Below are 22,797 nucleotides of genomic sequence, written 5' to 3'. Positions count from 1 at the left end.
ATTGGTTGAAGTCTTTTTCCGTCACTTGTTGCTAACCAATTGTCTCTCTGGAATCTCTAAGGCCCGCCCCCTGTCAGCTGTAGGGTCAGAGGAGGACACAGCAGTTAATAAACGACACAGTGACAAAACCCACAGAACCACTGACTGAGGCCCTGTCCCCATGTCTCCACACTTTGGTGAAGTTTTGCTGGTGGAAGGTATATTTGCATAATAGTAGTGTGCAACTTGTATTAAGTGGATATTTAAAAGCAATTGGGACAAACTTGACAAGTAGCCTGTCATCTGAGTGCCATTGTGCACACTAACGCAACTCCGACACACACACACACAGCAACAGTTTTGATAAACAGTGCTGCTGGATCACAGTCTCATCTACTCCACAAGTGTCTCTATGCACAAGATTCACATCATAAATGTGAAGGTCCAACTCCATAAGAAGAAAAAGAGAAAAGATAAACACATAGGATTAAATAGAGCATGATGAAAAATACTCACTTAAGTTATAATCAATAGAGAAAATTCATAATTATGTGATAACAGGTCAAAAATGATCAGATGTAAAAGTAAACTAAGCCTAAAGACAAAACCGAAACTAAAAAATATGAGATAAAAGTTTCCCAAACGAGGCTTGTTGCTCCCGGTGACATCAGACTTGACCAGTGGGATTTCTACTTGGCCAAACACCGCTCCGATGCGTCTGACCGTCAGTGGGTAAAAGTGTAAATCAACACGTGGGTCGTTGGAGAAACGGGACACACTGAACTGACACTAAGAACATGAGCGCACACGCCAAGTGGCCCAGTGTGTAAGTGTGATTGAGTGTACATAGTGAGACAGGCCCTGAGTCTCTGTCTGGGAAATATCTTGAAGAACACTGACATAAACTCTTGTCGTTGAAAATAAAAGTCGTGTTGACACTGAAAACACACAACACAAGCATTAAAAAATACAATATTTTATTTGGATATATTTTCATGTAACAAAGTGTTTTTCACATTTCCTCTTCATGTCCGTCTTTCTTCAGCGACAGTTTTCTTTACACTCAGTGTCACTGCCGGGTTTAACGCTCGACTTCCTGGCAGGGTTGTGGCGTGGGGGGTTAAGGGAGGGGCTGGGAGCGCTGAGTGGGAGCTAGAGCGCTCTCTGCTGCTCTTCAGTCTGACTGAGTGCAGTACTTCCTCCTTGTGTAAACCAGGGCTGCGTTCCAAAAGCCGGTTGACTCGCCCAATCCCACAATGCATTGCAGTGGTGTACGAAAAATACATCCATCCAACCCTAACCCACCAAAGAAGAAGAAAATGAATGAAAGGGGTCAGTAAATATTCAGTTCGACTAGTTTAGCAGTGACAACATGTCAGAGAAAACACTTTAGAAATATAATAACTTATATGTCCCAAAATAAAAAGAAAACTTGTGTCTAAAGAGCCTTTATAATCTGTCGTTTCATATTCATATAGTTGCTGTGCCTGTGTTAAAGCAACATTGCGGAGTTTCAGCGCAGTGCTTCCACCATCTGGTTGAGAAGCGCTATCGTCTGGGGGGAAAAACGAAACTTAACGAAAACGAAACTTATCAGCGAGCGCATCCAGCGTTTATTCCCTGTAATAAACAACAGTATTTCCCACATGTTTGCAAGGAGACTGTGTGGCGGGTGGTCGGGGGAGGGGAGGAGGGGGGTGGGGGGGCGTTGGCGACGATAACGACCGGAGGGGAACCGTAAGTTTCGCTTTTACCCAACACGTCTCTCCCTTGACGCCGAGGGGAGGGGGGGAGGGGCGGTGATTCGTACCCATGCAGGGAAGTTACATAGTGCAGTTTCAGCCAAGGCGACCCGGCTCAGGCTGCAGCGGCAGCACCATTCATCCTATTAACCATTTTTCTACCATTGCAATGAGTCTGGAAACATTATTTTTAGGCCGAAAAACTCTGCAATGTTACTTTAATGTGTAGTTTAGTAAGCCACTTTATTCAGGATTGGTCTGATGAGGAGGCAGATCATCATCAGTGACAGAGACAGAGAGAAAGAGTATTATAGAGAACATATTATTGAATTTTAACCATTAACCGGCCAGTCTCGTGTTTCTTTCTTTCTTTTTTTGTTTTTGCGGCCTCATCAACGCGGTCACATGTTTTTGCGGCACCCGTTCTGGTCCTATGGCCGGTCCGTCACTGTCTGCAGGTATTTCTTATTATAAGAGGCAGTACAGCGCTACACCTACGACATGTGGTCGACCCATGATTGTCTGGGCTAAACGCAGCCTATGTACCACGCAGCTGAAGTCAGCCTCTGATTGGACAGTTAGGGGGAATTGAACTCTGACACCAGGAGCCGTGTTCACATAAACCGTTGGACTCCTCTCAGAGAGCTGAACTCACAAAACCAATGAAACCAGGATTCTCTGGTTATCCCTAAACCTAACCTAAAGGAAAACCCCTGCACAGAAGAGTTCTCAACGGACCTGAGTCGAATAAATCCTTTTATTCCACCACACCTGTTTTTGTGTGTCTGCATCTGGGTCCTGCCCCCTCCCAGTTCCTGACTGACTGATTATTTTAACCTCTTATTGATGAGTTCATTGTTGTCATGGTGATATTCAGTGTAAAGTTGTGTTCCTGTGTGGGTGTGTCACTTCCTGTAGAAACTAAACTCAGTATCTGCTGCGTCACTCAGAGTCCAGAGTGTGTTGGTGATGGTTTGGTCGGACAACATGAAGCTGTTAGTGGTGTTAGTGACACTGCTGTACGGTAAGAACACACACACACACACACATGTAGATTCAGGGTTCATGTGTTAACACGTTCAGAAATTAATAATAACCAGTTCCAGTGTGTGTGTGTGTGTGTTTTAAAGAGGAAACAGGAAGCAGGAAGCTCTTTCCAGTGTCACATGTCACATGTTCTGCTGCTGTCTGATGACATCATCGTCATGTGGTTTTAGGAGACAGACACCAGGAACAGAAGCAGCTGAAACAGGCCTCGACCTTTGACCTTCGACCTTTGACCTGAGGAGGACCAGGGTCTGTGCTGGTCCCAGAGACCACGTCCACCAGAACCGTTTGTCCTCTGAAGGACTCTGTGATGGGACCAGTTTGATTTCCTGCTTCTTCTTCTTTTTATATCCTGTCACATGCTGCGCTCAATAAAACCAAGTGAAAAACGCTGTCCTCTGATTGGTCCGTCACTGAGCCAGGGTCACGCCCACAACAGAGCAGAGGACAGAGACGCCACCACCTGTAGCTCACTTCCTCTGCACCTCCCTCTGTTTCCAATCCAATCCAACTTGAGCATCCACAGTGGACCAAAGTGCTGCATTAGAAATAAAGACATGACACCTTACGTAAAGTTACATATAACAACAAATAGGCAAAAAGGCATACAACATGGGTAAAAATAATAGACGTACAATGAAATAAGATAAAAATAAAATAATAGGGAACAAAGGCCCATCGGTCTTTGTTCCCTATTACAGTAATGATTTTATTTTAAGAGGTGGGTTTTAAGAAGAGGTTTAGAAACAGACAGAGAAGAGGCCTGTCTGAGCTGTTTGTATCAATGTGAGGCCTCGTTTAGACGATCAATAATCTATAACTGATCATCAATCAGCTCAAACTGAGCACACGCATCCACCAGTCAGACTCCAGAGTGAAGCTCCTGTGCTGCCACCTGCTTGTCGACTGAGACAACAACAACAGAGTCTCAGCTCAGTGTTTGTGTCAGACGATGTTCTACAGAGTCCAGACTGGTTCTGGTCCAGTTCTTCAGGCTGGTTCTGGTCCAGGACAGTGATCTAAATGAAATAAAGACATAACACCTTACATAAGGCGTAAAGTTACATATAACAACAAATAGGCAAAAAGGCATACAACATGGGTAAAAATAATAGACGTACAATAAAATAAGATAAAAATAAAATAAAATCATTAATAGGGAACAAAGGCCCCTCGGCCTTTGTTCCCTATTAATGATTTTATTTTAAGAGGTGGGTTTTAAGAAGAGGTTTAGAAACAGCAGAGAAGAGGCCTGTCTGAGCTGTTTGTATCAATGTGAGGCCTCGTTTAGACGATCAATAATCTATAACTGATCATCAATCAGCTCAAACTGAGCACACTTGTGCTGCCACCTGCTGCTTCGACTGAGAGAACAACAACAGAGTCTTAGCTCAGTGTTTGTGTCAGATGATGTTCAGAGTCCAGACTGGTTCTGGTCCAGGTCTCCAGACTGGTTCTGGTCCACTTCTTCAGGCTGGTTCTGGTCCAGGTCTCCAGACTGGTTCTGGTCCAGGTCTCCAGACTGGTTCTAGTCCAGGTCTCCTGACTGGTTCTGGTCCAGTTCTCCTGACTGGTTCTGGTCCAGGTCTCCAGACTGGTTCTGGTCCAGGTCTCCAGACTGGTTCTGGTCCAGTTCTCCAGACTGTCCCTATCTGAGGCCTGCTGCTCGTCTCCAGGACAACAGAGCTGCTCCTCAGGTGGGCGGAGCTCCAGCAGCAGGTGACCTTCACTGGAAACGGAAGATGCACGTGGTGACGGCAGATTTTCACAAAATAAAAGAGATATTTATGAAATCTGGAAAAAGGACAGTTGCTATTTGCAGGTGTTTCCAGTGAAAGGTGTTTTGCGAATGAGCCATAAAGTCTAGTCTTACAATATCCCATAATTCTCTTGAATTCTCGTCACGCGAGACTTCACTTTGAGGAAGATGGATGTAAGCGTCTTGCGTTTCCATGGTGATGGGACTGATCTCGGCTGCCTCTACAGCTGCTGCTTATTGTTTTCAACAGGAGGCGAAGGCAGCGTATCATGGTCAACAACATTTGGGTCTCCTCCTCTGTCCACACGTAGCGGCCATCTTGCTTCAAATGAACTGGTCACGTGAGTTGTGTTTCCATAGCACTTTAGCACTTTTAAAGCTATGGTCTACGTTTTGAAAGAGGATGAGAAAATTTTGAAAAAAGCACCTCTCACACACCCCCGCCCCTCCCCTCCGAGCTCGTATGGCCCGCCCCTCGGGGCCTCCTCGCGACACGCCTCCCTCCCCCCCTCCCCTCCCAGAGCAGAGCGGAGCAAGCAACAAGCCTGCTGCTGCCTGCAGAAACCAAACGAGGCTTTGAATGCGGAGTAAAATGTCATATTCACAGTCACAACTTCCACAATAAAACCAAAGATTACCTGTTCAACATAAACTCAGCACCGCCGCTGCAGCCTGGGTCTCTCTGCACCGCGGCGCTGCGGAGCTCCAGGCCCCGACTCTTCCTGCTCCTCTCCCCCAGACACAGGACCCTGTCCTGGGTCATCCAGCGCGAGGAGTCTCCCTGTAGCATGAGGCTGTGCTCGGCGCTAGCTTACTAATGGGGAGCATACATCAGTCCGACTGCCCAAAAGTCCGACGGCTCATTTCTCCGACTACTCATTCTACAGTGTTGAGGTTAGGTTTAGGGTAAGGTTAAGGGTTAGGGCTACTTAAGTCGGAGAAATGGGAGGTCGGACTAATGGACGCAAAAATAAAGAAATGTATGGTCAGAGAAATGGGTAGTCGGACGGACGCCATGCGCCCCCTACTAATAGCGGCGGCGCCAGTCCCGATGCCGCCGCTGTGCACCAGCTGCCGGTAATGAGCATAGACTGTAAAAGGTAATGAGGCGGTGCCAGTTGCCGTCGTCGCCGTCCACGGCAACGGGACCGCGGCGACCGCTGGTACGGGCAGCGCCGCCATTAGCAGCCATTAGCACAGCCTCATGCTACAGGGAGACTCCTCGCGCTGGGTGACCGGCCACATGGTGCTGTGTCTGGGGAAGAGGAGCAGGAAGACCGGGGCCTGGAGCTCCGCGGTGCAGAGAAACCCCGGTCAGGCTGCGGCTGGAAGCAGCTGTGTGTCTGGGAGAGGATCAGGGAGACTCGACGCGGCACCGGTACCAGTAATACGGGCAGCAACACATTCTGTGCTTCTGTACTGTGCTTCTCTGAATCCTAGTGGGGCTTTTTTTCGGCAGACTGACTGGGGGTGGGGGGCAGCAGGCGCTGAATTGGTGGGTTCATGTGTCTGTGGCTGAGCAGCTCAGAGCGGTTACAACTACTTGTAGTTTCTAAGCGGAGGGGGTGGGGACGAGGCGGGTCGAGGAGGAGCAGGCGAGATGAGGGGATTGGGTGGAGGATACGAGCCAGTGGGAGCCGGACGGGGCGCGCCGTGCCCATTGGTCAATTTCTATGCAGGCCCACGGCTGATAGACTGAATGGATTTTTTTGGTTCTTTTTGCTATTTATATTGTGTATATCGGACCACAGGACCATAATCGCTGTATAAACGATATTAATAATAATTACCAATGCTCCAAATCGTAGACCATAGCTTTAAATCAATACATCTGAAAAACCTCCTCATGAGAGCATACAAATGTTTTAGTGATGTTTGAGAAGTTTACATCTCCAGTTTTTTATTGCGATATTTAGGTTTGGTGCTTTTCCAGGGTAAATGGAAAACAGAGCTACTGAAACAGTGACGAAGCAGCTGCTGCTGTCACTCAGGCCACAGGATGTTCAGTCTCCAGAACTGATGAACTTTAGTGAAACCACAGCTCTGTTCTGCTGACGATGGCGTTCAGCTCTGACCACAGTCCGGAGGTAAAACAGAACAGAGGACAGAGCAACACCAACACCCACCTGCAGCTCACTTCCTCTGTTCTCAGAAGCTGCTGTTTATATAAATGTGTGAAGATACAGGTCTGTATTCTGTCTGTCTCACTGTTAGGGGTGTGCAAAGCATCCAGTATTTGTATTTGTTGAGGGAGAAAAAGTACTATTTGTAATTGTATTCAAATAAAATTCAAAATAGGTGTAAAAATGCCGTTTTTTGAGTTACACTTCTAATTGTAAAAATAAGTATTCTTTAAATATCCAGGTGTTAACATTGTGGGGGACGATCTGAAGATGCAGTGCAGTAAATTTGGTGTCAATTGAGCTTAAATTGTTGAATAAATTTTACAAAAAAACAGTGATGAGCTTCATAATTTGCATTGACGCTTATTGACAGACACAAAGACAAACAGAAGAACAAAGACGACTATGGACACAGAGACACCAGTGACATCAGTGACTTTAACAGTAGGTGAGACCAGAAACAGGAAGTGGTTAAACTTAAGTTGTTACTTTGCAGCTCAGACCAACAGTCAGTCGTTACCACGACAACATGAAGACTGCATCTCTCTCTCTGCTGTTGGGTGAGTCAACATACACATTATACTGACCTCTGACCTCTGACCTTCGCTGATCTCTGACCATGGATGTTTTATATGAACAGGATACTGGATTGAAAATGGCGTCCATTCATTTCTATTAGAGTTTCTCTCCTGGCACATTCATTGAAAAGGTTTCTGTCTTCCTGGTTACTTCCGCGTTATGATTGATAGTAAAACAGAAGCAGGAGAGAACATAGATAAGAATGAAGGCTAATGTGTCGTGCTTGTGTCGTTTTTCCACTTTTTTCCTTTATCATTTTCCCCAGCAACGGGGCATAACACTATGAATGAGCCAGAAAGCATTAATTCTCAGCCCAAATGTGGCCAAAAAAAAGGAAGCCTGTCGTCCAACCCGACCCGAGTTAGCCTATGTTTTCAACCTGAACCCGGCATGTCCGGTCATGTTACATTCTGTTTGTGTTCTTGTAGAACGGATGTTTTGTATCATCAAATATTGAAGTTTTCCACCTCTATTATTATTTTTTCCAACGAGGTCTTTAGCTTAAGGGCCCTCTGACTGACTGAGGACTCTTGGTTTGTGGCGGCAAGTGTGACTAGTGTTAGTAAAATGATGACTTGATCAGGAGTTTATTATTCATTGACGTGCTGAATCAGCATTCACACTAAATATTAATCAAGTTAACTTTTGAATATTCTACAACTGAAAAACTTTCCCTCAACTTCTTTTCCCCAGATTTGAAGTTTGAATTTTAAAATTTGAAGTTTGAATTTTGAAATATTGAAGTCTGAATTATAAAATTTGAAGTTTGAATTGTGAAATTTGAAGTTTAAATTTGAAACGCATGGGGAAATATTCACAATTTCACTAATATACTGTATATTTGCTTTTTTATTTTTTTTTATTTTAACAGCCCGACCAGATGGGGTCTGGCTGATTAAAAGACATTTAAGAAACAACAAAGAGCACAGAAAACAACACATATACTCCGTTTTCAAATAAACACAGTGTGAGTGAGCCAATGCTGCTGTTCTACCTGTTGTTAACAGACCAATCAGCCTTCAGTGTGATGCACAGTCCCATCTAGAGCATCATTATCCGGATTTGGTCATCTTGAAAAGTTCGGATCTGGATCAGACTGATCCAATCCTACTTTGCTTTGAACAACTGGGATCAAATTAAGACGGATTACCTGATCCATAGCAAAAAAAAATTGACTGGTGTCACTGTCACATCAGTAAACCTCCGACCTCTGACCTCCACTGACCTCTGACCTCCTCTAACCCCTGACCTCCTGTTACAGGTGTGTGTGTGTTGCTGCTGTCTGGACCGACTGTTTCTGAAGGTGAGAGAGAAAACTGTTAAAAAAAAAAAAAAACTGTCAGTATCTCCCTGATTCTCTCTCAAAAAATGTTCAAATTCAAATTCAAATTTGGGTAACACTTTACAATAACCGTCTTTTATAAATGGTAAATAGACCATTTATAAATGGTAAACAGCCAGTTTATTAATGTTTAATCATAATTTATAAACAGTTGATAAAAAAATATTATATCCCTGTAAGTATGGATTCACCCCCACCATTGTATCAGCAAATCCTCTCAGTGCAAATATATTTCTCTGTCCTCAGTGTCTCTGGATGTCCGCCCAGACCTTCAGCAGTTCTTCTCTGGAGCCTCAGTGTCTCTGAGCTGTGGTGATGATCAACAGACAGTGAAGAGGACCAGAGGAGGACAGACAGGAGGACGGGGGGAGCAGTGTGGTTCAGGTTCTTCCTGCTCCATCCAATTTCTGTCCCAGTCAGACTCTGGAGTTTACTGGTGTGAGACCAGTTCAGGACAGAGGAGCCTCCAGGTCGACATCAGTGTGACATCAGGTGAGAGGTTCAGACTCTGTAGATGTAACTCTGTATGTGGCCCCGTCTGTCCGTCCTGGGTGAGGGATCCCTCCTCTGTTGCTCACCCAGAGGTTTCTCCTGGTTTTCCCTGTTAAAAGGGTTTTCCATGGAGTTTTTCCTCAGTGGATGTGAGGGTCTAAGGACAGAGGATGTTGTTACGATGCCATGTGAAGTTTTTTGAGACAAACTGTTGGTAAAAACGGGCTATACAAATAAAATTGCCTTGCCTTGCCTGTTTACACGATGACGCTCGTGGATGAAAACGGCTAAATATTTCATCGGATGTGCCTTTCGTTTAGACGGCGACTGCGTTTTCGGGGCTTGAAAACGCAAAAAAGGTGAAACCACCCTCCAGAGTCGAAATCTTAAAAACGCTCCGACGTTGCGTCTCCATGTAAAGGGTGAAAACGCAAAACGTCTGCTCCGCTTGCTACGACCTGTGGAGGGCAAGGAGGGCATGCGGACTTGGTGGTGTTGTGTGTTGTGCTGCACGCTGCCACCTCGGCGCCTGGCGTTCATACAACATTGAATTCCACAGACTTTTGCGTCATGGCATGCATACACATTTCCATCCCAAAAACGCTCGTCTAAACGTGAAATAAAAAGTGAGAGCACGACGCCACTTTTACGTTTTCTGTTCAGATCGTTTCCGTGAAAACGTAGCCTATGACTCTGGTCTGTAGCTGTAACTCTGTATATGACTCTGTTCTCTCTTGTTTTCAGGTCAAGTGATCCTGGAGATTCCTGCACTTCCTGTGGTGACAGGAAGTGATGTCACTCTGAGCTGCAGAGACAAACATGAGAAGATACAAGAGGCTTTTTTCTTCAGGAATGGAACTGATCTTGGATCTGGACCTGTCAGAGAACTGAAGCTCAGTAGAGTCCAACAGTCTGATGAAGGTTTCTACTCGTGTTCTACTAATTTGTTGGGAAAATCTCCTGAGAGCCGGCTGAGGGTCAGAGGTCAGGACTCTGACATCACTTCCTGTTTCTATGACACTTTAAATATATGAGAATCTGATCACTGCACTGAACCAGGTTCTGCTCCTGTCTCCACAGATCCTCCTCTTCCTCCTACATCTCCTCCTCCTTCATCTCCTCCTCCTACATCTCCTCCTTCTTCATCTTCTTCTCCTCTTCCTCCTCCTCCTCCTCTCTCTCTGGTCAGACTCTTCATCCACCTCCTGGTCTTCTGTCCGTTCATCGTCTCCACTGGTCTGATGCTGTCCATCTACTGCAGCAGGGACACAGGAGACAAAGCAGCCGTCTCCATGGAGATGAAACGGTCTATTGGAGGAGCTCAGGGATTGGATGAAGAGTATGATGATGTCACTGCTGACATCACCACTGTGCATGAGTTCTGATGGATCAGTGAACTTCATTTCCCATGATGCCATGAAGGGAAGTGGGCAGGGTGTTTGGGAGTGGGAGTGAAGGCAGACAAGAGAGTGACAAAGAGAAGCTGAAAAACAAATGTGAGGAGACCAAGAAGAGACCAGAGAGCTTGGAGGCTCTGACATAGAGACTTTAAAGAGAAAACTAAGAATGTGAAACACGAGATACAATTGTTTGTTTAAATGACTGATCACTTTAGGTTGGCAAAGAAGGATAAATTAAAGATCTACTTTCTGCTGAACTCCTCTGTCTGATTTCTTCACACTCCCCCTTCGAAACACAGCCCCCTTTGATTACTGCAATACTGGACTTACCCAAAAACACTGCTGCACATATTTGGCCAAAAATCACTCGTATCACCCACTGGCTCCCTACATTCTACATGAAGAATAGTAACTTCCAGTTGGGAGTTCCGGTATGGAGGAGCCATGGCGGCGCCCTTGTCCCTGCATACGGGTCCCTCTCTGTATCACTGCTTACTTACCTGTCTCACCATCTTGCTTTTCTCCCAGTGTATGGGACTACTTTATGCATGATTAATTGATATGGATGAATATCAAAATATGAAGGCCTAAGATTGAGGGGGTCGTTTTTTTAAAGCGTCTGTGTAAGAAACTACCCATTCATCTGCATCGTAGTGGAGGAGACCAGAGATGGGATGGGGAGTCAGAAATACTTTGTAAATTGTCAAACATTATTTGTTCCACCATTTCAATCTTTTCTTTTTAGATGTGAATCTAAAATGTGAAGAATGTGAAGTCTGAAAATACATTTGTTTACAACTTTGGACCGTTTGGAACCGTTACCGTGTGCGAACACAAAGAATGCAACAGTTCAACAGCTCAATCAGGATAGAGCACTGGAAAAGAGACTAACGACACCACCATTGACTCCCGTGGTAAGGGTTTAAGGGTTTTGCACCCCTAGTGGCAGGATATGGGTATTGCAAAAGCGCTCAGAAAACCCATGCACTCCAATGTATGTGTGTTGCCCACTTGCTTGTAAATTAATGAAAACGGCCGTGTTTTTGTTTTTAGGTGTCTTGGTCATATCAAATTATACTTATAATTTGTTTATTACAAAATGTAGATTGAAACATTCATGTAGACAACTGTTTTTTTGTGTCTTTTTTTTTACTGGCCTATGTGTTAATGTTTATCTGTAAAGGATCCTCAATGATGCTATTAACGTGGGTGATCTATAAATGTCCTTAAATTATTGAAAACACCACACTGCTCATTCACCAACAATGCAGAGATGTCAGTTCTTGGGCGCTTTTGTAAAACCCATATTCCTCCACCAGGAGGCGCTGCCATTGGACCAATGCTGTCATTACTCTCTTTTCCAGTCCAGTGCTCTATCAGGAGAAAGACGTGAATACGCCCACTTCCTGTAGAAACCGAAAGTAAACACTGAGAGTCCAGAAATCGGGCGGAGGTCGACGACGGAGGGAACTAACATGAATCCGTTTGTGGCGTTAGTGACACTTCTGTACGGTAAGAACACACACACCCCACACACAGCCCGAGAGTACCTATATGGTTGTGTGCGCCAGGTTTGTCTGTCCCTGCCGCTTTGACACCAGAGCTGTGTGGTTCCGCTTTAAACGGACCAGGGTTCGTTTCCTGGGAGCGTCCGCTTCTTTGGTTCAGGTGTGAAAGCTCATCCGAACTCTGGAGCGAACCCTGGTCCGCCTGAAAACTGTGAAAACTGTCTGTGTTCGCTTGCTGGTGGACGGTGGTGCGGTTTCAGTGTTTCCGCTTGGATTTTTTTTTAAGGAGTGGCTGCGCGACGTCCGACACGAGAATCAAACCCGCTATTATTTTTTTAAACACACCGTCAACAGCGACAGCTGATCTGTACTGAGACTGTTGTTATTCTGTCACCCAAGTTAAATGAAGTTGTGTGGAAAAAAACACAATGTGGTGAGTTATCGAGCTGCAGACGAGCTGCAAAGAGTAGATACTGAGCAAGATAGTTATCTGTAGTAGTCGCGAGTACCCGACCCAGTGCAGGACTCTGCTGTGCGGCGGTGGTGTATTACAACAATTAAAAAAGGAAAAAGAAAAAAAGGAATTTGAAGGAGAGGCGGCTAGGATTTAGGAATGTAGAATGTAGAGGAATAATAATAATAATAATAATAAATTTTATTTATAAGCGCTTTTCCAAAAGCTCAAAGACACTTTACATACAATAAATGCAGTTAAAACACAAGACATTCAATTAAAAGCAGCACAGACAGTATAAAACATAGAAAACAATATAAACACACACAGAAATTATGTATTAAAAGCTGATTTAAAAAGGTGAGTTTTTAACATGATCTTGAATGTTGGGAGGTGAGTGCAGGTGCGGATGGGTTTGGGGAGTGAGTTCCAGAGGGAGGGGGCAGCAATGGAGAAGGCTCTGTCCCCCCAGGTTCGGTGCTTGGTCCGTGTGGGTGGTGACAGGATGTTTCCTTCGGATGAGCGGAGGTCGCGGGAGGGGGTGTGGTGATGGAGCAGGTCTGTGAGGTAGGGGGGGCCAGGTTATTAAGTGCTTTGTGTGTGAGGAGGATGATTTTGAACTGTATGCGGTGAGTGATGGGCAGCCAGTGCAGGTCACGGAGGACGGGGGTGATGTGATCTCTGGAGCGGGTGCAAGTAGAGGAAACTCTGGGTTTGTAGGCAGTGAACGCTCACCAGACCAAACACAGTCCAGATGTAAAGTGTCACAACACACAGTGTGTCAGTAACTTCAGCAACACTAACACCTCCTAGTCCGTCATCGACCGTATGCCTTTCATTTTCTCAAGAGTGAAATGCTCTCTACAGAGTAGAGTTCCCCTGCAAATCTGTCCAGTCGACGAGCGCCTTTTTCAGCTGTGTGATATTGATATTCATTATTCATAAAGTTAGGTGCTTCAGAAACGGCGGTGTGGTGAAAGCAAAACCGAACCAAGTGATAAATGCAACAATGTTACAACTTTCAGCTCCACTATCAAACCGAGTTCCTGTTGGTCAGCTGTGAAAACGACCTCAGATTAACCACAGAGCAACTGAACATTTAGGCCAAAGTGCCTTAAACAGATTTTAATCAGTTCTATTAATCAAATTGTGTAATATATATCATTGGTGCCAAGTGACTGATAACACGATAACAACTCCTGCTAACATTTCCATATTTCGCACATTCTGTGACAAACTGTAAACTGTTTTCTTGTCTGTAACAACATCTATTGCACGTCTGTCCGTCCTGGGTGAGGGATCCCTCCTCTGTTGCTCACCCTGAGGTTTTCCCTGTTAAAAGGGTTTTCCATGGAGTTTTTCCTCAGTGGATGTGAGGGTCTAAGGACAGAGGATGTTGTTATGATGGGATGTAAAGCCCTTTGAGACAAACTGTTGGTAAAAACGGGCTATTCAAATAAAATTGCCTTGCCTTGCCTTGCCTTGCCTAACACTGGGGAGGAGAGGAGGAACACCAGTCCACAGGGTCATGTTATTTTACACTATGCATGCCTCAACACCTGTAAACCCAACAGTGTGAATTTGACACAACACCCTCTGATTTAAAAAGGAAAAACAAAAACCATGACAATCTGGAATTATTAATAACAAAGCAAAGTGTTCCTTTCAATTTACATACACACTTATACTTTTAAAGCTTTTATCTGAGCTTTTAGATGAGGGGTTCTCCAGACAGGGACTGTTTTCAATGACTGATATACATAGTCAAGTCTGAGATTTCATGTATCCAGAGGAGGGTTTTAGTGGCGGTTGTAGTAGCGTTTATGCAAATCTACACACAGATTTACTAACGCTTTATGAATGAGACCACCATACACACTGTCACACACTCTGAAGCAGAAATCATGAGGCCATACTGATAAACACACTGTGAAGAAAGAGGAACAGACCTCCAGGAACCAGTTTGTATGACAGAGTCTCCATGGCAACATGTTTTATAATATCAGTAATAAGATCATATCTGAGTCTAAGTGAGAGTAGGAACATCAGAGTGATTTCATCAGTGATGGAGGGGAGGAGTCCACCTCTGTCAGGTCTAGATCCACACTCACTGTGTCTTTGTCTGTCTAAGGTAAGGTAAAGGTACTTTATTAGTCACATATACAGCTAGTACAGTGAAATTCTTTCTCTGCATTTAACCCATCCCTGAGGAGCAGTGGGCAGCCGCGGTGCAGCGCCCAGGGACCAACTCCAGATTATGAGCCAGTGCCTTTGGTCAGGGGCACTGACTGGAGGATCAGGCTAGCTGGCATGTTTTTAGTGGTGGGGGAAACCGGAGCACCCGGAGGAAACCCACGCAGACACGGGGAGAACATGCAAACTCCACACAGAAAGGCCCTGGGCGGCCTGGGATTCGAACCCAGGACCTTCTTGCTGTGAGGCAACAGTGCTAACCACTGTGCCACCGTGCCGTCTCTTTGTGTCCTTACAGTTTCCCAGCATGCCTTGGGTGTAGAGGTGGAGGTGTATGAGGGGGCGGAGTCTGTGCTGCTGCCCTGTGAGGTCGATGTCACTGATCCTCAGTTCAACGGTGTGTCGTGGAGCGTTGAACGCCTCTCAGACAAGTTTGTTCATCTACGTGATGAGAGAGGAGACAAACTCACAGACCAGAACCAGGACTACGCCAACAGAACATCGATGAGAACCGACTCTCTGACGACTGGAGACCTCAGTCTGACCCTGAAGAAACCCACAACCAGAGACAGTGACATCTACACCTGCATCTACAGAGAGAAGGGGGGAGGCAAGAGTCCTCAGGAAGTTCACCTGAAGGTCACAGGTCAGAGCTGTAGATACAGGTCACAGGTCAGAGCTGTAGGTACAGGTCAGAGGTCAGAGCTGTAGCTACAGGTCAGAGGTCAGAGCTGTAGATACAGGTCACAGGTCAGAGCTGTAGGTACAGGTCAGAGCTGTAGATACAGGTCAGAGGTCAGAGCTGTAGGTACAGGTCAGAGCTGTAGGTACAGGTCAGAGGTCAGAGCTGTAGCTACAGGTCAGAGGTCAGAGCTGTAGATACAGGTCACAGGTCAGAGCTGTAGGTACAGGTCAGAGCTGTAGATACAGGTCAGAGGTCAGAGCTGTAGGTACAGGTCAGAGGTCAGAGCTGTAGGTACAGGTCAGAGCTGTAGATACAGGTCAGAGGTCAGAGCTGTAGATAGAGGTCAGAGCTGTAGATACAGGTCAGAGGTCAGAGCTGTAGATACAGGTCAGAGCTGTAGATACAGGTCAGAGGTCAGAGCTGTAGGTACAGGTCAGAGGTCAGTGACAGTGTTGTGTTGTCTGAATGTGTGATTGTATTGATATATATATATATATATATATATATATATATATATATATATAGATATAGATATAGTATATAATAATTCCATGTCATGTTGTTTGTGTCGACTACAGAACGTCCTACTCATCCCGGGGTGATTGTTGGAGCTGTCCTGGGTGGTCTCCTGGTTATAGCTGCTGCTGGAGCTGCTGGAGGTTTATATTGGTTCATAAAGAGGGGGGACGAAAAAGGTGAGAGTGAGAGTGTGTGTGTGTGTGTGTGTGTGTGTGTGTGTGTGTGTGTGTGTGTGTGTGTGTGTGTGTGTGTGTGACGTTCCATACGTTCTGCTGCTGCTGTGTGATGACATCATCATGTGTTTGTTGTCTCTCAGTCCAACAGGTGAAGGTGGAGTCAGGGGAGAAGTCTGTCCAGCTGCCCCTCAGGTGGACTGACAGGTGCTGGGTGAGGATGAGGATGTGTCGTATCAGAGGTGACCTGTCTAAAGACGTCACAGTGGAGTGGACGGACATAGGCAACAGGAAGGTCCATGTGTATAAGGACGGTTCTGACAGGCCTGATGAACAGGACCTGCATTACAGAGGCAGAACAGAGATGAATGAAGACCTGATGAAGACTGGAGACTTCAGTCTGAAGCTGAAATGCATCAGATTCAAAGACAGAGGAGGATACTTCTGCAGAATCTTCAACAAGGACGGAGACTTGCTGAGAGAAACAATAGTGATTCTCAACATCACAGGTCAGAGCTGTTTGTCTCTTGTAGTTTCTTTGTTTTGTTGTTTGTCTCTGTTTGTTTGTGTCTAGTTGTTTATTTCTAGGCCCTGTTTCAAAAAGCGGGATTAGTGGAAACTCTGAGTATGTTGAGCCTGAGATGATGGAAACTCAGAGTTTTCCGTTTTAGAGAGCCGGATCAGCATAATGCCGAGTCAGTCGCTATGGCAACATGTGCTGTGAAGCAAACCTGAGGGGGCTCTCATTTTCTCTGCTTTCTTCTGTTTTAAAGGTCCCATATTATACTCTTTTTAATCAATTTCACTCAGCTGTCAGACGTCCAACTAAACTGTATTCGAAATGTATTGCCTCAAACTGATCCGTGGTCCTGAATGGCAGCTGTCTAAAAGTCGCTCAAATGAGCTCTGCTGAGAACAAGCTGTTTCTGTGCCTGCACCTTTAAATGTTAATGAGCTCCGTCTGTCACAGCCTTGCCTGCCCCTCTCAGCCAATCAGAGGCCTAGTAAGGCAGGTCTTGGCATGGCCATAGTAGGAAAGATTCTGCCTCAGGGACAGGATGTGGCTAACGGTAGCATGGGCTAATGTTTATGGGTGGATGTATCACTATGGCCAGAGCGATTGACATAACAGCGTGGCGACAGCTCTTTATGTCGCCGCCAGTGCGGTCTCGTGGTTCATGTAGCTCCCAATAGTCCCAAACTAGGCTTGAAACAACGTTCAAAACACACACAGCCAGTATCACAACTAAGCAAAAAGTCCGCTTAGCTTAATGCTAACGTATAATGTGAAACCTCATAGACGGGCTAACAGAGATTAGCATCGGCTGTCGCCGTTTCACGGCAAACGAACAGCCATAGAAGCTGCTAAAACCTGTTTAATATTTTTTCATGCGAGAAAGTTTAATCCAGAGTCTGTGGTCAGTTTGCTCCGATGTTTGTTTGGGAGAAGTGCAGAGTCTGTGTGAGCCCCGACAGCAGCAGCAGTCGCTCTACTGACCTGATCTGCCGGCACGGACATCTCCTCCTCCCGAGGAGAAAACGAGCTAAGTAACGTATCCGCATGCTGTTAGAGGTTTACCGCTGGCTGGTTAAATTATTTTTAGGAGATTAATGCTGGTCTCATTGATGACATTTAACAACTGTGGCAGTGGCGTTAGTTTATTTGAATGAAAAGTGAGGAGGAGCTGGGCTACTGAAATCACCACATCTACGTAAATAAAGGGGAGGGGGGCGACAGCGGAAAAGCGACCAGACTTGCATAGTTTGTTCATTTTAAAACATTTACTGATGAAACGTGGTGATATCTGATGACTTTGGCGCTCATGTGTGCAGCCAACAACAGAGCAACCGCTTCTTCCAGGTCGTACATTCGCCATTGTTCTAACCAGAGCTATGTTAACAAGCGGAGAAAAAAATGGCACGGTTTAGAAAATTTCTTCAGGCGTGACAAACCTTCACCTGGGGCGGTGCCACCAACCTAGGGGGTGGCGTCCAGTCTGTCGGTGACGTCACCGACAGACTATATTCAACTGGCCTGTTTAAGCACACATTTTCTAAAGACAGAGAAAGCAAAAAAGGGAGAGGATGAACTTTTTTCATACCAGGGGGGGTTGTAGACAGGCCGGGGATGCATATTATTGATAGAAAACCGCTCTAAAGTGTATTTTGCATAATATGGGACCTTTAAATTTTGCTCGCCTGACTTCTGGACCCAACCTGAATGTCCCATGAGGTGGGTGCAGCTGACCATTCAACCAATCATGCTCGTTTTTCTGAGACAAACGCATGGATGTTACTCGTGACTCACGTTTAGAGAGGCACAATTGGCTAGAAATTGTCACATGGGAACAGGGTTCACAAAAACTCCAGGAGACAGTTGTGACAGGCTGATGACAACCACACATTCACAAAATGGTCAAATTATCGTACATTTGGACCTTTTGGGGATTATTGATCGTACATCGTACAGAGGGCCAAATTATCTTACAAATACGATCATTATCGTACACTAGAGGTAAGATCGGGCCTAAAAAATCCAGCCCGACCCGACCCAGGCCCGCGGGATTAAAGCCCGACCCGGCCCGAACCCGAGCAATTAACTTGATTTGCAGGCCCGAGCCCGAACCAAACCCGAAATTTCATATTTTATTTGTGAGGACTCAGAGTAGGTCCTTAAGAATCTAGCGCGGCACTTTAAGAGAGAGAGAGAGAGAGAGAGAGGGAGAGAGAGAGCGCAGAGAGAGAGACGGGGAGAGGGAGAGAGAGAGAGCACAGAGAGAGAGAGAGAGCGCAGAGAGAGAGACGGGGAGAGGGAGAGAGAGAGAGCACAGAGAGAGAGACGGGGAGAGGGAGAGAGAGAGAGCGCACAGAGAGAGAGAGAGCGCAGAGAGGGAGAGAGAGAGAGCGCACAGAGAGAGACGGGGAGAGGGAGAGAGAGAGAGAATTCCATCAGCAGCAGCAGCATCATTATGAGCTCCTGAGGTTGATCTCTTTTTTTCTGTTTTAAAATGAGATAAACTTTCAATTTTGTGTCAAATTTTGAAGAGGAAACACTTTTAAAGCAATTACCTCCCTGAAAGAAGAAGAACGGAAAAGAAAAAACCAAAGAAAACTTGGAGACATCCATCTGAACTGAGGAGTCCAGCAAAGAAGTTCAGCCAACTGCCAAACTGACAGTGAGTCAAACAGTCCTGAGGACAACAAACAGAGACCAGACAGAGACCAAGAAGAGGGACAACAACCAGTAACTGAAGTGAGTGACAACACCAGAGGAAGTATAACCTGAACAAGGGCTTACAAAACAAAATAATAACTACCAAACTAATTTAAGTTAGTTTGTAGTTAATGCTAACAGCTAGCCAACAAGACAGTAAGCCATAGCAACGGTCACTAAGGAGTTGGAACACAGCCATGCAGCACCAGCAGAGTTCCAGAGCCTCAGTCACAGACACCCTGCCATCCATAGACACAGCGCAGGAGGCTGTTCCTCTCCTCTACCCACAAGAGGTGAAGAATGAAACCAGCAGGAAGGCCTACAAGCAGATGGTTATGAGGGAAAGGCCAGAGACACTCTTCTCTGACTCCTATAAGACCGGAGACATCAGCAACTTCATCTTCTTCACTGAGCAGCCACTGGCATGGCACTCTGCTATCAGGAGCCACTACCCCTCGGTGAAGAAGGAGGGCATCTGTAACGGATGGAAGCTGAAGATCAGAGAAGCAGAGGACCCAGACTTCCCCATGACCTCAGTCAACCTCTACAAGAACGGGACCGTCATGGTGCAGGGGAACCTCAGGCAGTTTGAGCTGGACTTCCTCCTCATCAAGGAAAGAGCTCAGCTGGAGAAGACCACCCCGCCTGATGACATCCCCACCCTGCCAGACACAGACACCACATCCACCCCCACCTGCCCCCCTGCCGACCAGCCCTCTGAGAAGAGTGAGCCCCCCTGCTCTGAACAGACCCAGGACCCCCAGCTGACCTCCACCATCACCGACATGAAGGTGAAGTTCAGTGAGCTGGAGAGAGAGCTGGTCCAGCTGAGAGAGCTGATGAGCCATCAGCCAAGCCAGGAGGAGGAGAAGACCTGCAGCCTCAGCACAGAGCTGAGCAGACTGAGACAGGACAGAGACCAGGACCAGACTGAGCTGAGCAGACTGAGGACGGAGATCAGAGAGCTGCAGCAGCACCAGGAGAGACACATGGCAGCGCTGAGCGCTCTGACAGAGGAGGTGAAGGAGCTGAGAGAGGAGAGAGAGAACACCAGGAGAGAGCTGGCCTCTCTGTCACAGAAGCTCCAGGACAGAGACAGAGACCCCCCAGGCCTGACAGGACAGCTAGACCCACACCCAGACCACAACCAGGACCCTGGAAGCTCCACTCAGAACCACCGGGACCAATATGCTCCCCCCACTCAGAACCACCAGGCCCAAGAGGCCCCACCAACCCAGCAGCTCCCTTCTAGTCCACAGACCAACACTACACCCAGACCCCCCCCCAGCCCTCTGGTGGACTCCACCCCTCGTCCATCCAGTCCGGCGCAGCAACCAGACATCGTCATCCTCATCGACTCCAATGGAAAGTTCTTAGATGAAAAGAAACTGTTCCCCAACCACAACGTGTCCAAACTGTGGTGTCCAACCAGCCGCCAGGCCCTGGAGCTGCTGTCGGTGGAGCAGCTGGGCTCCCCCAGCCACATCATCATCCACACCGGCACCAACGAGCTGAGGACGCAGCAGGACAGAGTGTCAGAGTCCCTCAGAGGAGTCATAGAGAAAGCCTCCAGCACCTTCCCCACCAGCAGAGTGGTGGTGTCCACCCTGCTGCCCAGGAGAGACTTCCACCCAGACACCATCCACAGGATCAACAGCAGCGTCTCCAGAGACTGTGTCCTGAGGCCCAACGTCCACCTGGCCCACCACCCCTCCCTGGACATCAGCTGCCTCTATGACAACGTGCACCTCTTTAAAAACATCGTCCCCGTCTTCGCCCGGACACTGAAGGACGTCGCTCTCAACCGAGACCAGTCCACCCCCCGCAGAAGGAGCAGCTCGGCCCACAGCCCCCCCAGACCACCCAGACCTCCCAGACCTTCCAGACCTTCCAGACCATCCAGACCATCTCCACGGAGACCCCAGGGCAGCTACGAGCCCCCTCACACCTACCCAGAGCCCCTCCTACCCCCAAGAGCCCCACCCCATCGCCATCACCAGGAGCCAGGCCCCGGCCCACTGAACTACAGCCAGGTGGTGAGGAGAGCAGCAGACCCCCCCCTTACCCTTCCAACCCCTACCCTCACCCCTACACCCCCACACAGCCAGCTGAGAGACATCCAACACATGCTGAGCCTGCTCTGCTCCCACCTGATGGGCCAAGTACAGTAGACAATCATATCTATTATTATTTATTTATTTGTTCATTTTTAAATATTATTATATTATTAGATTGAAACGAATACCTAAAATGCATTAGAATTAATCTCTTCATTGGCAGTAGGATTGGAAGTTTATCTCATTTTAACACTGAATGCATCATTTGAGATTTATAGTTAATGAATTCTAAATCGTTTGTTATTTCATGTTGGAACATCCAGGGTCTGAGGTCCTCGGCTTTTGGCCTTAAGAGCAGGACCCCAGACTTTAATAGAGAAATAGAACAATCTGATATCATTGTGTTGCAGGAAACTTGGAATAGAGGAGACATGCCCACTGGTTGTCCTCTGGGGTATAGAGAAGTGGTTTTTCCATCCACGAAACTTAAGAATGTAAGCCAAGGCAGAGATTCAGGGGGGATGTTGATCTGGTACAAGGCAAACCTCACTCATTCAATAGAGTTAATCAAAAAAGGAAATTTTTCAATTTGGTTCAAAATAAAAAAAGAGGCTGTCTCCACAGACAAAGACCTATTCCTGTGCACAGCCTATATCCCCCCATCAGAGTCCCCTTACTACAATGAAAACACCTTTACCATTCTGGAAGACGAAATCAACTATTACCAGACACAGGGAAACGTGCTGATCTGTGGTGATCTCAACGCCAGAACAGGCACAGAACCTGACTTAATAAATACACATGGGGACAAACACATACCTGGCCAGATCAACATCCCCCCTCCTCCACATCAGCACAGAAACAATCTAGACAAAACAGTCAACAGAAATGGGCATCAACTGCTGCAGATGTGTCGCACGCTGGGTCTGTACATAGTCAACGGTCGGCTTCGAGGGGACTCCTTTGGTCTCTACACATACAGCTCTCCTCTTGGCAACAGCACAGTAGACTATAGTATTACAGACCTAGACCCCTCCTATCTAAGAGCATTCACCGTCAGCCCCCTAACGCCCCTATCAGATCACAGCAAAATCACCCTGTACATTAGGAAGAGCCCAACAGACCCCCATGTAGCAGAGCCCAGCAGACTCAACCCATCCAAACAGCCTTATAGGTGGACAAGTCATAGCAAAGATGACTACCAGAGAGCCATCGGGCACCCAACTATCCAAATGAAGTTGGACCATTTTCTCTCCACCTTATATCCCCACAATAAAGATGGCCTCAATCAGGCTGTTGGGGATATCAATGACATATTTGACAAAACAGCACTTCTGTCCAATCTTAGCAAACCTCATCATCACAGTTCAAACAAATCTACTCATGAAAAGTGGTTTGACTCTGACTGCAGGTGTCTGAGAAAAACACTCCGTAAATTATCCAATGAAAAACACCGGCAACCTGACAATCATGAGCTCCGCCTTCGTTATTGTGAATCATTGAAATTATACAGAAAAACACTAAGCACTAA

The 22,797-nt window shown here is 46.5% G+C and overlaps 2 protein-coding genes across 2 annotated transcripts in view; both read left to right on the top strand.

Annotated features, from left to right (window-relative positions):
* LOC146968250 (muscle M-line assembly protein unc-89-like) overlaps positions 1-22,797 on the top strand; it is a 201,842-nt gene that overhangs the window by 169,455 nt on the left and 9,590 nt on the right. The gene's annotated exons all lie outside the window — the stretch shown is intronic.
* On the top strand, positions 7,087-10,519 carry LOC146968251 (sialoadhesin-like). Its single transcript, XM_085760198.1, has 4 exons — positions 7,087-7,210; positions 8,491-8,532; positions 8,818-9,063; positions 9,808-10,519. Exons 1-4 carry the CDS (start codon positions 7,180-7,182, stop codon positions 10,095-10,097), a joined length of 609 nt encoding a protein of 202 aa, XP_085616324.1. The 5' UTR covers positions 7,087-7,179; the 3' UTR covers positions 10,098-10,519.

The sequence above is a fragment of the Trachurus japonicus genome, chromosome 18, assembly GCF_045865225.1.
Source record: "Trachurus japonicus isolate A0001 chromosome 18, Traja_1.0".
NCBI lineage: Eukaryota > Metazoa > Chordata > Actinopteri > Carangiformes > Carangidae > Trachurus > Trachurus japonicus.
This window is presented reverse-complemented; position numbering and strand designations above follow the sequence as displayed.